Genomic DNA, 15,106 nt, shown 5'->3' on the forward strand with positions numbered 1-15,106 from the left:
TGCCTAATGACTCTAACACAGAAGATGAGTACTGAAGATTTTTTTATATTGTTTTGTTTTGAATTCCTAGCAAGTTTCAGATAGGCAACTTTAAACTGCTGATCTTAAACACCCTCCAGATATGGGTGGGTTTTCCCTAGCTAGAAATCTGACTTCCAGCTTAGCCACGATTCATCAGAGTGCCAAACAATTCTAAAGACGGGAGTACTTAGGAATAAGCAAATACATAAATTATCAGATCTAACATAAAAATGGAAGTGAATGTTATACCCTTTATTCATTCAAAAATTTACACATACCCATTATGTGCCAGGCACTGTTTTAAACACTTTATAGGGATTAATTATTTTAATAATACAATGTGAGGTACAGCAAGGGATATAAATAAGTAATAAGGCAAAGTAAGGGTGGGGAAAATCACTAGGATGCTCTTTGGATAGGACCGTACGAAGAGGCTTTGATAAGTAGATACATGAATGACCCAAATTCCAAGAAGAAATCATTTTAAATTACAAGAGGGAAAATTCAGATGTTACTAAGAAGTGGGATCCACTGTTAGCACCTACCAAAAACCAAGACCTATTAGCTATGTATAACTTCTATGATTTCATGGAATTCAGGTATTTTACTATCCTATTAATTTCAGAAAATAATTACTATGTTTTGTTAAAAAAAATACAAAAGCAGGGTCACTGTGTATACATGTGTTCCCTAATTAAAAGGAACAAATAAAATACATATGAAAGTTTCTGTATGGGATTTTCAGTATGGTCTTGCTGAAATATATCCTACACTGAATCTTCCATGAACCAAGAGTTGATATGTCTCAGAACCTATAATCAAATTCAAAAACATCAACTAATTGTAGTACCTTGAAACACATGATCTTTTATTAGTGATCTTTAATGTGCTAAAATTTTTAAGCTCATGTTAAATTTGGTATTGAGCCAGACACTAGAAAGTACTGAGATCAGATGGAAGACACTGCTTTCTCTGAAACGGTTCAACTGAGAAAACAGATAAATAAGCCAGCCAATAAACAAGTGCTATGACAGTGCTCTGGGATTATGGGGCTACAGAAAGAGGAAAGAGAGCAAGGAAGACTTGATACAGGAGACCCAGGATGAATCTCTGATGATGAGTCAGCAATGAACAAGGGGAAGGAAGCTTTTGGCGGGTGGGGGATACATGCAAAGGCACCATATATTAGAGAAGTACAAATGGGTCTCTAAGGCAAAGCGAAAGCTTCTTACACAGCAAACTTTGAGGTGAGGAAATTGGAGAAGTTAATAAAGACCCTTATGGGGACAGTTTAAATAACTGGGCATTATCCTAAAAAAGCAGGAGGACACCATTGTAAAGCAATTACACTCTAACAAAGATGTTAAGAAAAAAAAAAAAAAAGCAGGAGGGATGTATTAAAGGATCTTAACTGGCAATACTTTATTTTAGAGTGACTACTTTGGCAATATTTTGCTACCACCTCACAAAATCAGAGAAAAATTCACATTTCTCTTATATATAAATTAATTTAAACTTGCATTCACTGAACACATTTATTCAACTCAAATTATGTATTCATGTTAGAAACGATGTGGAGATGAATAAGATGTATTCACTGTTATGCTCCTTTATCTCAGTTCAGTATTTCCTATTTTCAGGGCAGGATTTTTTTTTTTTAAGTTTAAACCCCACAAACTCCAAATTCTAGTCTACGATTAAGACCAAGCAATAATCCTATACTACAAAATCTGATCATATAAAATTTAGAATCTCAGAGTTTCTCATATTATAGAAATAGAGACATCTAGTTGACTACTTGGAAAAAACAATTCCCATGAACTATGTTGTGATTTAATTTTAAAATTAACCCAATCACACCACTTTTATAAACTATTAACAACAATTCCATAATTAACAACTTTAATGCTTAGGTCTAAAACAACAGGGATGTATTAGAACATCTGGATTTCACAAGAAATATGTTTCAAGACCTTTGTGACTCCCCAAATACTTTTAAGATGTCCTGCACATAACTAAGAACATTAAGTGAATCTTCAGGGTCTTAGTGGAAATCGCATGTACACACGACACAAATCAGAAAACATAATCCCATGGCAGTGGATACTAAACTAGGACTGCTCACTGGTTAAGTGACTATGCAAGTGGGCACTCCCTGACTCATGCTTCAGCAAAATCAGAAATTAACATAGACCATGAACCTTCAGCACTGTTTGAGAACATCTAAAATGACCAAAATTAAATCTGAAATACCAAGAATTTACAAAACTGAGAAACTTCATCAGAACTACTGAGCACATTTAAAAACTCCCACTTATAATAATTACAATTTTTCTTTTATACTGTATAAATTCACACTATTTTAATAAATGTATACACTCACTGCTGTAATTTTCAAATTTTAATAACTTGAAGACCATATATATCAAGCTACTTTGAGACATAAAAATAGTCTTGCTGGCATGGATTTAAGAAAGAAATACAAGAACACTCTTTTTAGGGAGGTAATTATACTATAAAAAATGGAGAAGTAGGTAGACTGTAATGATTTTGTACCTCCAAAAGAAAGGCAGCTTATTAAAAGCACCATCAATAAATGTGATGGTGTATAATCACGTCCCACATGGTGAACTTACTAAAGAAAAAAAAATTTTTTTAATAATGACAATCCTGCCTTTGCCAGGCCTCAACGAAATTGATAAAAATAGGACATTTTAAGGAAAATGATAAGCTGATAATTATTAAAATGTGACTGAAAATTTTTTTTCCTGAAACGATCACAAACTCTGGGCGGTATAAAAGCCACCTGGGACAGGGGAGAGCACACAGGCTGGCAAAAGACAGTGTGACTGGTGAGCAGCCTTGAGGGCCTCCTTCAGGCCAAGAACGATGGATTTGTAAGACTGAGTCCCACCTTCCTCTCTCAAATACTGTGTAAAAAGACTTATACGTGTACCTCTGGTGGTGGTTCTTGATCGTTCTTCCATGATGCATCTGATCCCCTATCCCTAGGGGGAGAAAACAAAGGTCAAAGGGTCAAGGTACTTACTAAGATTTTGTTACGTGCTTATAACCTAATAGTATGGAAAATAATAAAGTAGAAGACCTAAGCTCAATCTTAATTTGCAATATATATTAAAATAAGAGCGAAGAATAAAGGCTCATTTTTGTGTTCTTTACGTCATTTAAGAAGATGTGGGAAAGGCACGTAAATATTAGGAGCGGGAAATCAGAATGAGAAGCCGAGGCTGTGCTGTGCAGGGCAAAGTGGTTCTGCAGCAGTTCCTAAGTAGCTCCAGATGCTCTGACTTTGACTGATAGTTTCATGATACCTGAGCTCAGCTCATAAACTTCCTTCAACAGATGGCTAACCAATACCACCAGGTCAAAATGCTGTTCCAGGTGCCAAGGACACAAAAATGAGTACGAGGCATTCCCTTGCCTAAGACTTTACAGGTTCAACAACAGAGATCACAACATGAAATTCTTCTTCCTCGATTTACCTGAGGAATATCAACGATCCTCCCTGAGTAACCAAGGCTTGCTCTAAGACTGACTCTCAAAGAAGAGAGGGTGAGACAAAGGATATCTAGTTTGGGGAGGAGGAGGAGCTTTGAAGCTTCTGAGGGACAGGATAATCACAAGCATTAACTACTTTTGGTGGAAAGTTTTACACTCTATGACCAACAAAAGCACGTAGATCTATTATAAGTACAATTATAATTTCTGAAATCTCATTTTTAATCTTATCTGGTTAATCTTCTTGATTTCAGAGTTTGACAATATTTGTTATTCAATTACATTAAAATATTACAAGGTATTAGGAGTAGATTTTGTCCTCCCTGCTTGAAACCAAATCTCAAAAATAAATGGAAGATTCTCAGGAATTAATTCATTAAAATCATCCATTAGTCCACAATCCATTAACATTAATTTACAGATGTCTGTGGGCTGGCACAACATGAAATCATTAAGTTTGCTCTAAAATTTTAATTCAGAATTTTGACATATATACGATTTATATCAATGATTTTTCTGCTTTTAATTATCATCTTACACCCATGCATTTATCATAGATCCAGGACTCTTTTCTGTAATGGATACCATCTGATGGCCCGCAGTGCCCTTAGTGTGGAATCTTAAAGATGTAAATGGTAAAAGCTCCCCAAGTAGGGTATCACCACAGAAAATCAAAATCTACTATAGAAAAGATCAAGCAACATTTCAAACAGCATCTTTAACAAAAGACTAAGTTCATGGGAAGCTAAGATTAAAATAGCCTTACTAGAAGAAGGTAAGCTGGAGAGAAGCTGAACTTCTCCACCTCAAAGGCAAAGGAGTCCCCATGACTGACACGAAAAATGCAGTCTAGAACAGAAGTCTTTGTCAGGCTGGGTTTCTGTGGGATGGGCTCAATTTCCCAATTCTTTAGTTTCTTGTTCTTTCTTTCTAGGACAAAATTCCTGTTCTTGCAAATCAGTACAAAGACTGCTTCTAAATATATCTAAAAACATCTTCAGAAAATCTTTTCAACCTATCTATTTTTAGCTAAAATATTTTATCTGTTAAAAGCTAAATATATGGCACATCCAGAGCAACAGTCTAATATTCAAACAGAATGAAATGTTAATTATTTAAGGCATGATTTTAAAACATACTAAAATCTTTATGACTTTGTTGTCTATTTAATTCACCTTTCTTGTCAACATTTAGAAAAACTAACCTTATGCAGCCTGAAGAACACCTTAAGTTCCTTCAGATAATCGTGGGGATTCTTAAACATGAGTTTTAATCAATTATCAGGAATAAAATGTTCATCTCATTTCAGAGATTATTTCCAATAACTGAAACTCAGACTGGATTTAATATGTAGGTGGTAGAGAGGCCTTCTCGTGGCCTGCAGCTGGGACTGGCACCAGGGTTTGACAAGCACCAGGGTTACTACTCATTGTTAGCTCCTGCAAAAACCACACCCCTAATGCTTCACCTGTATTTCAAGTTTCCAACTGAAAGACAGCTAGATTTCAAAGGGACTTTTGTGACAAACTGAGTGCAAAGTCTTTGCAGATTTAAGATCTACTCTGCCAATCCCTTGAGGTCTTTTCTTCCGCCCCTAACCGGGCAATATTTTTATTGGCTCATATTCATTACATCTTTCCAAAGCATTTAACTTATGTTTATAGAAAAAGCTATTCTACTTGAATTCATATGTCACTGGTTTGTGCAAAAAATTAATTATGTAATTATAATATAAGAACCTAACTGATATAATAAATAGCTCTACAGCTAACACCTGGCAACACAATTTACACCTGGCAAATATACAGCTCGTCGGGGGGAACAGAAATATTATCAGACACATGCCACAGGCATCATACAGCATATTTCATATAGCATCCAGACGGAATGGAGACCACTGGTTTGCTGGTGAAGTCAACCCTGTTAACCATGGCTTGATACACAACACACATTTTAGTTCTCTCTTCTATTAAGTTTACAATTTATAAGCAACCTGAAATTTACTCATTTTCTTTTTTCTTCTTGAGAATTATAGTTTCATTAAAGAGTGAAGCCTATGAATGTAATCCAAAGAAATTTTTATTTAAAATGGAAAAGTTTTTTTTAAAAAAATTATAATACTAATAGTAAAGTAGCATATATATGAAAGAATGTATATAATGGAAAAAACAGTGAATTAAAATTGACAAAATGTATATGGCCCAAACATGCTCTTACTAGTTGATCATGTCATTTTGGGCAAAAGATACAAATGATCTCAACTTATAAAGTCTGACAACAATTGTAGCTTTCAGAGATGTTACCAAGAAGACAAATGAACTCCTTGTTAGATAGATACCGTTTTAACTACAAGAAACCACATCACTGAGAATTACTCCTAAAACATAAACATTAGATAAGCAAAGAAATAGCATGCCAATAAAGTACTTACTGTTTAAGTTTTTCTGTGAATATATACTGGGTGAAGTCTTTCATTGATGGAGCAAAATACATAGTGTCCTTTATTTTAATACCGTTATTCTCAACATGCTCTGAAGAATTAAACCGTAACACATAAAATGGATGCGCAACAGGTCCAAATATCTCAAATATCTGTGAAAGACAAGAAACATAAAGTTCTCCTTTAACTGCAAAATAAAGAAACCCAATGTTTTCAGAGGTAATGCTGTCAATATAAAACCAATAAAATGTTAAGTCATTTCTGTGTACTCATAAAACCTTCATATTTTGATCATAAATGCACTAGCTTATTCCAGATTTCCTTCCTATGAATCTAAAATAACTGTGACAAGTTTGTTCCTTGACAAATTTAAATCATTTTGGCGGTACCAACTACCAACTAAACGCAAATAATAAATTTTTGTTTTTGTTATTGCTCATTTAAGTTATAAGATACGAAGAAAAGAATTACAGTTGGTAACTTCTGAGAAATAAAATGTTGTCATTTTACATCTTATGAAATGGAACTTTTCGATTCTTTTAGATTCAGTCACTTCTGCTGTTTCCATAGAGTTGTTAACATTTTTATAATATTAAACGACAACATTTTTTAATTCAAAAAGTAGTAAAGTAGATTTGAACTTGAAATTGCTTATTTCTCAAAAACCAAAGATACCACACAGCCTTTAACTTTTATGTAAAGGAACTGCTTTTAGCCTATCTATTATTTTATTTTGAAAATGTTTTATAAATGATGAAAGGGAGCCTCTTGATTTCAAACTCTTCCCAATATAAATGCCTGAGTTTTTAAATATGTTTCTGATAATAAATGTACATTACAGAAACTAGACCATGATCAGTATCAGTGTAGATTTTTCCAGTCTTTTTCCTATTAATAATTTTTTTTCTTTTGAGGCTATATCATACTTTTGTATATTGCTCCATTTTATTTTAACTTTTTAAATTGAAGCATAGTTAATTTACAATGTGTTAGTTTCAGGTGTACATTTAAGTTATTCAGTAATACACGTGTGTGTATGTACTCTTTTTCAGATTCTTTTCCATCAGATTATTACAAGATGTTGAGTACAGTTCCCTGTGCTATACAGTAGGCCCTTGTTGTTTATTTTATATATAGTAGTAGTGTGTATCTGCTAATTCCAAACTCCTAATTTATCCCGCCCCACCCCACTATCCCCCCTTTGGTAACCATAAATTTGTTTTCTATGTCTGCGAGTCTATTTCTGTTTTGTAAATAAGCTCATTTGTATCATTGTTTTAGACTCCACATATAAGCAATATAATACAATAGGTATCTTTCTCTGACTTACTGCACTCACTATGACAATCTCTAGGTCCATCGATGTTGCTGCAAATGGCATTATTTCATTCTTTTTCGTGGCTGAGTAATATTCCATTCTATGTATATACCACATGTTTATCCAGTCATCTGTCAATGGACATGTAAGTTGCTTCCATGTCTTGGCTACTGTAAATACAGTGCTGCTATGAACACTGGGGTGCATGTATCTTTTACAGTTTTCTCTGGATATATGCCCAGGAATGGGATCGCTGGATCATATGTTAACTCTACTTTCAGATTATTAAGGAACCTCCATACTGTTCTCCATAGTGGCTGCACCAATTTACACTCCCACCAGCAGTGTAGGAGGGTTCCCTTTACTCCACACCCTCTCCAGCATTTATTGTCTGTAGACTTTCTAATGATGGCCATTCTGACTGGTGTGAGGTGATACCCCATTGTAGTTTTGACTTGCTTTTCTCTAATAATTAGAGATGTTGAGCATCTTTTCATGTGCCTATTAGCCGTCTGTATGTCTTCTTTGGAAAAATGTCTATTTAGGTCTTCTGCCCATTTTTTGATTGGGTTTTGTATTTGTTTTTTTGATATTAACCTGTATGAGCTATTTGTTTATTTTAGAAATTAATCCTGTCGGTAGCATCATCTGTAAATATTTTCTCCCAGTCTGTAGGTTGTCTTTTCTTTTGTTTATAGTTTCCTCTGCTTGTGCAAAGCTTTTAAGTTTAATTAGGTCTCATTTGCTTATTTCTGCCTTTATTTCCATTACTCTAGGAGATGGATCTAAAAAAATATTGCTGCGATTTATGCCAAAGAGTGTTCTACGTTTTTTTGCCTTTGGGAGTTTTATAGTACCCTGTCTTACATTTAACTCTTTAATCCATTTTGAGTTTATTTTTGTAATATGGTGTTACAGAATGTTCTAATTTCACTCTTTTACATTTAGCTGTCCAGTATTCCCAGCACCACTTAATGAAGAGACTGTCTTTTCTCCATTGTAATGTGCTTGTCTCTTTTGTTGTAAATTAATTGACCGTAAGTGCATGAGCTTATTTCAGGGTTTTCTATCCTGTCCCACTGATCTATTGCTCCCTTTTAAAACCTAAAGTTTCTTTAAGTTTTTTCATGTTAAATATGTTCTCCATAAGCATAATTTCTGTGGCTATTTAACACTCCTTTATACATTCAGCAGAATTTATTTGTCTTATATCATAGAACACTGAGACAGCTTCCAATTTGTTCAATGTAAGAACTGATGCCCCATAATGAACACCTTTATCTGTAAATCCTTGTACTGTAGATTTCCTGAAAACTGATTTGTAAGGGATGGAATTACTGGAGCCAAAAGCATGATTATTATTAAAACTCCTGATGTTAAGTTACTAAGTAACTTTCCAAATACCTTAGACCAATTTAAACCAACTGCATTAAAAGTACCTATCTTATTACATCCTCAGTTGCTGATTTTTGATTGTTTAAGTTCTCATTTGTTAAAAAGTAAAACAAAAAATAACAAAAACAAAACCTGCTTGAACAAATGCTCAAAACTAAATGCAAAGAAATTCAAGTTATATAGATATAACAGGTGATATAGGTTGGTCACTTTTTAAAAATCCCCTAATATCAAAGAACTCAACATGAAAAATGGAATTCCATTCACTAATCATCAAGAGGAACTAATCATTATTAGGATTAAAGTGCAAAAGTAGAAATTCAAATCTGAGGTTGCCCTCTTTAAATCAGTGGGAAAGGGGGAGGGAGGTGGAAGGAGAAAAAAATCAGACCACCTGGGTTGTAAACTCCACTTTGTTCCTTTTTAGCTACTGTGATTTTTGAGTAAATGGGGATAATTCCACTTCCTTACAGAGTTTCAGTGAATTTTAAAGTATACACAAAATATTTGACACTGTAGCTGATCATTACTGTTATTGAAGAGGAGAGGGAAAAGGAAGGATGTGCAAAGGTTTAACATTAAAGGTAAAACCAATTTACTGTCTGGATAAAATATGCTAAATATCTAAGAGATTCAATTTCATTTTCTGATCACTGGTTTGTTTAACTGATACTCTCAACCCTCCACACCTGAGGCACCATTATCTTGGGGATTATTTCAAGGTGCTTAGATTTATAATCAAATATTTTTGAAAGACTTGTCACTTCTTGAATTTACAAAGCTTTCTATGTAAAATTTGGAGAGAGATTTAATTTTTCTTTCTAGACTTATACCACATAGCTAAAGTTAAAGACGTAAATATTATATTTTTATCCGACTTGTTCCAAGGTCAAATGACAGAAGGGCTGAGTATTAATATTATTCAGGACTGAAAATTCAAATGTACTGGGGGATATAAGAAATGTGTGTTTAGAGGTTTTCAAAATTAGCGAAGTGTTGAGTATATTGAAATTGAAATTGTCTAAGTTAGCTACTAAACAAAAAGGAACTGTCATGAAAATCATAAATAAAAGGAATCATGGAAATGATCAGTTTCAGTTCAGTCAAGAAGAGCAGGAAGTGCATTTCCCTTGCCTCTGCAACCTGGTCTCTCGTAAGAGACTCATTTCTCTTTGGTAAATTAGCCTGGTGACCTAAAAAATAGGTAGTGCAGGGTGGCAGGACCCTGATAAAAGCCTGATCCCTTTCTAATTTGTGTTAGAATGGAACAGCAGGAAAAGGCATAGAAAAGGGAAAGTTATGTGAGTGGATCTAATAATACAGTTCAAAATATATGCTTTTTTCTGATTAAACACAAATTATATCTCTCCGAACAAAAAAATACACCAACTGTTGCTTATCTAGGAAAAACTAAACCCAGAAAGTTGCTTCTCCAAAGATAGCAGCTTGTTTCTTACCTGTTTGTTTTCAACTCAATACATATTTACTCAGCACATATAATTTACGAAGGACTGTACTACCCACAGTGGGGAATCCCGAGGTGAATATAACTCTGTCCCTGCTGCCAGAAAAAGAACACCTGGTTGCTATTTACATTGTTGATCTTGGACGGTTTTACACCCTCCGCTGACCGCTCTGAATTGTTATTTGCTGGGTAAAATGTGGGCTCTTTCCTCCCTCTTGAGGTTGGACATGCAGCCATGTGGGGCTGTTCCATCAGTGAGACGTTAAAAGGGACCCAACCTTTCGATGATACACATATTCATAATTCCCCAGAAAGTGCTCACAGTGACACTTTACTGCTGTCACTGAAATCTTCTTCCACTTGAAAAATTCCACTCTCAGCTTCCACCTGAGGAAGGCAAAGTCTAAAAAGTTTTGAGAGCCACTATTCAAAGGACCTCACAAACCAAAAAAGTTTATGAACAGCTATGCAGTGGAAAGTCTCCTGCACCTAACTGAGTACCTGGAGGAACTGTGTCTTATTCAATACATAGACCCACTGCCTGGCAAACAACCTGACAAACATCAGGAAAAAACTGTATACATGTGTATTTAATGACACAAACAGCAAAGGATAATAAGCAGTATTAAACCAATGCACAGACAGACACGAAGTATTGAAGAAAATCGGGAATGTACTAAAATTTGAGAGCTCTAGATTGCTCATGTACTAAAAATAAACTTTTTAAGATAGTCAAAGTCAGAAAAACCAATCAACAAAGAAACAGGATAATTAGTAGGATCTGAATATTTTTTACAAACCTTTCCTGCTGCCTGTCGATCACTTTTAAAAACTACAGTCTCCTCATTAACTGGAGGTACGTTAGTCATAGATTCAATTATTACTGAAAAATGAAACAAAACAGATTATTTCAAGATTTAATCAGAAGATAATGTAGAATTTAAATGAGAATTTAGGCTTTAATTCCAACATAATTTAAAATGAAATTTAAGGTGGGATAATATACCTCAGTAACTATTCCTCTTGGATAAAAAAACGTCTATTTATTACCAAGTAGCACAGGGAAATAAATTCTACGTTATTTTATTTTATACAAAAGTGACAGTTCTAAGAAAAAATAAAAAATTAAAGTACAAAATCTCACAGAAAATTGGAATCATCCATTAAGACAACAAATTCAAGCTGATCATTTTCTCAAGCAATTTTTACCCAAAAAAGAAGAATCTCACATTTAGTCACTAACTCCTGTTTTAGAAGAAATTAGTCTTCTTTCTCACTCTAGAAATTCTTTTCTGCAAAGCACTGATTACTTAGTGATATATGAAAAAGTTAGATTTCACAAATATATATTTTCCTCTGAACAGCTGAAGTAAGAATGATAGAACTCCCAGTAATTTTTATCACTTCCCTTCTCAAAAGGCAAAAAGCATTATTCCACTGGTCTAGCAGAATCTCCAATTCGTGTAAGTGCCACAAATGTCAAACAACCAATCTACCACAGCAAAGAGGAAAACAAACACATACACACCTGAAACAGACACACACACACAATAGGTTCTTAGAAAATTAAGGCAACAAACAAGAATACTCTATCACATTAAACAGATAATGCCATCTCCACTTGGAAAATTAGTGGAAATACTGAAGTATTTCCACTTGAATATCCACTTGAAATATTAGTTCAGATTATTAAAATCCATTCAAAGATTTTCAGTTGTATCCCAATTAATTTCAAGAGCTAGTGCTTCCAAGTTCTGAATATGCACATAAGGAACAGATCACAGGTCACCAATTTTTGAGTTAGATCTGCTCCTGGAATAAAGATGACAAGGATAGGTAATAACAGTGAACACTGACAGAATTTAGTCTCAATTTTCTCTCCCTCCCAATCCCCCTCTCAAGGAGTCACAAATTACACGAAAATTAAAAATCACCTAATCCAAAACCCTCATTTTATAGAAAGGTAAGAACACAGTACTCAAGAGATTAACCTGCCTACATGGTCAAATGCAGACAGCGCTATCACCACAACCTAGGGGACTAACACTTACTGTACATTCCTTTCCGTAAAAGGTCCAAATAATGTTAGATGTTTTAAGCTTTCAAACAGAGTGTGCAACAAGCGTGTATTGATAAAACAGTAACATGTGCTGTTTGATTCATTACTCTTTATTCCCACCAGGTTGAAAATTTTGTTAGTCTATTAAGATGTGTTATTCAAAACAGTATCCTCGAAAAGCATTAGTCCATGTGTACCATATAGTTTACATTTCTTTCCCTTGAGAATAAACATTATGACCTAAATTTCTTTTATATACATCAAGTCCAATAAATTCCTGTCTGACTTATTTGTGCATATTAAATACCATAAGATAATTCAAAAACCAGTAAATGTAATGACTCGACAGTGATGTAAAGAGTTTTAATAATTATGATTTTTGTAAAAAAAAGTTTCATTTAAATTGGAATTTTCATTAATAACCTGCAAAATTATATAAGAATTAATTTTTAAAATAGTGATATGGACACATATAAAGATCAAAAGACAGATTTCCACTTCTACCATTGACTGATCACAAGAGCAAGTGACCTGAATTTTTCTATGTCCCTTAAGTCATAAACTAAGGACTGGTGGAAATTTAGGTCTTTTTCCCAGTTCAAAAATCCTACAACTTTGGGACTTCCCTGGTGGTCCAGTGGTAGAGAATCCACCTTCCAATGCAGCGGACGTGGGTTCGATCCCTGGTCGGGGAACTAAGATCCCACATGCCATGGGGCAACTGGGCCCATGTGCTACAAATTACAGAGCCCACACGCTCTGGAGCCTGCACGCCATACTAGAGAGAAGCCAGCATGCTGCAACGAAGAGCCCACGCACCACAACGAAAGATCCTGTGCGCCGCAACTAAGACCCGACACAGCCATAAATAAATAAATAAAATATTTTTTAAGAAATCCTATGACTTTGTCAACTCTGAGTCCTATTTTTAGGTGTCTATTACTAGAGAGGTAATGGTAGTGGCATTAATTTCAAAGTCTCTCCTATACATACTTCACATCTTGGGGCTAAAAGAAATCTGTAGAATCTAGTTCCCATGTATTCCAGTGGGTTCATATTTCACGATATTCATATCGGTGTTAAATCACAGAACTTTCTAATTTACATGTTTATAAGATTAAATCAAAGGCAATAGGCAGATTACCAGTCCTCTACCCACCACCCCACAAACAAAAAAAGACATCCACACCCCAATCCCTGAACCTGTGGGTGTTACTTTATGTTAAAAAGGAGACTTTGCCGATGTGATTAATGTTAAGGACCTTGAAACGGGAGATGATCCTGGATTACGTGGGTAGACCCCACCTAAGGAGTCCTTAAAAGCAGGGAACGTTTCCAGGCTGCTGTCAGAGGGAGACATGATGAGGAAAGAAGGTCAGAGAGAAGCTACATTATGGGCTTTGAGAATGAAGGGAGGGGCCGTGAGCCAAGGAAGGCGGGCAGCCTCTAGATGTTGACAAGTCAGGAATATGAGGATTCTCCCTCAGAGCCTCCAGAGAGGAACTCAGCCTGATGGACCCCTTGACTGTAGCCAGTGGGACCCATATCACACTTCTGGCCCACAGAACTGTAAACTAATAAATGTGTTGTTTTAAGCCACTAAATTTGTGGTAATTTAACAGCAATAGAAAATATACCAAAACAAAGAAATTCTGGAGAAGTATGTCAGTAAAAGCACACTTTAAATTTTTATAAAGACACTGTATTTATGTATTACTTATATAAGCAAAAACTGAATTTATCAGTTCAAACCTAATGACTGTAAAATGAAGTGTTATTACATCTTTCAGAGAAAATTTACCAGTCATAAAGTCTTTGATTTCATTATTAGTACATGCTTGGATATAAATGATAATTTTTATTAATAAAAATATTTACATACCTAATTGTTCAATAATACTTGAAACCATCCCAAGAGGCTTTAATTCAATACCTTCAGGCAGAACAATAGTGAGTTCTTCAACAGAAGGTAGTTCCTGAAATATAAAAAAGCATTAACCTTCCTCCAGCTTCAACAAGTTAACTTTAAAAAAAAGGACAGTTTCCATGTAGAGTGCTACACCCGTTTCTGAGACATAACACAAAGTACTTCTCATCTCTTGGATGTTGTCCTTTTCAGTGTCTGAGCATTTCTCCCCCTTTCAACATCTCCCCACCTAAGTGACTCAAGCGATCTAGTGTCTACAGCCTAACCCATAAGAACACAGGCCTGAAGACCATTCTAGATTTTTCTAATCATACTTGAATAAGAAACCACCCTCCCCCTACCCCCAATAACTGCTGTTAAGGAATCCAAGGTAAAGAAAAGAGACAACTCACATAATAACTCCCAGAGACATTCCATTCGAAGAGAAATATTTCCAGTTTCTCCACAGAAGGAGAGTTCTCTGAGCTGCCTTAATGTGGTTGGTTAATTAATTTGACTGTGGTTAAACAGCTGAACAGAGAAACAGCTAACTTTTCTGGGGCTGTGTGAAAGAGATGAATTTCTGGCCTCTTCAAGAAAAAATACAGAATTCCTGGAAACAGAATGTAAACTTCAGTCCAAAAAGTTGTGAAGGTGTTGCCTGATTATCTTCCCTGTCTAGGTTAAAAACCAAATTTTTTTTTACATCTAAAGATTTCTCTTTTCTGACCCAGCTGCTAACTGAATGTCAGCTGCTACAGAAACTAGATATTGAAGTAGAGATGAAGTTGAAGAGAAATCTAAGAATAAAGCAGACCTTAGGCTTTAAATTAAATAAACAGAGCTTTCTATTCTTCATCTTTGCTAAATGATCACAACTGACTCTTCGAAGGAAGTTTTTCCTTAAGGAGGGCCTGAAAGTGCAAAGATCTTATTAATGGCATGTTGGGGTTAGTTTGAGAAAAAAAAGGTAACTTTTGGAG

At 34.9% G+C, this 15,106-nt stretch overlaps 1 protein-coding gene across 2 annotated transcripts in view; it reads right to left on the minus strand.

Moving 5' to 3' along the window:
• NAF1 (nuclear assembly factor 1 ribonucleoprotein) overlaps nucleotides 1-15,106 on the minus strand; it is a 37,939-nt gene that overhangs the window by 7,157 nt on the left and 15,676 nt on the right. The window contains exons 3-6 of one of the 2 annotated variants that reach the window (XM_007128489.4): nucleotides 14,100-14,193; nucleotides 10,959-11,041; nucleotides 5,972-6,132; nucleotides 2,978-3,029 (exon numbers count right to left, since the gene is read on the minus strand). In XM_007128489.4, coding sequence (XP_007128551.2) covers nucleotides 2,978-3,029; nucleotides 5,972-6,132; nucleotides 10,959-11,041; nucleotides 14,100-14,193 — 390 coding nt within the window. The remainder of the gene's footprint in view (nucleotides 1-2,977; nucleotides 3,030-5,971; nucleotides 6,133-10,958; nucleotides 11,042-14,099; nucleotides 14,194-15,106) is intronic. The other variant, XM_028491582.2, reaches the window with a different exon arrangement.

This window comes from Physeter macrocephalus, chromosome 7, assembly GCF_002837175.3.
Source record: "Physeter macrocephalus isolate SW-GA chromosome 7, ASM283717v5, whole genome shotgun sequence".
NCBI classification, from domain to species: Eukaryota; Metazoa; Chordata; class Mammalia; order Artiodactyla; family Physeteridae; genus Physeter; species Physeter macrocephalus.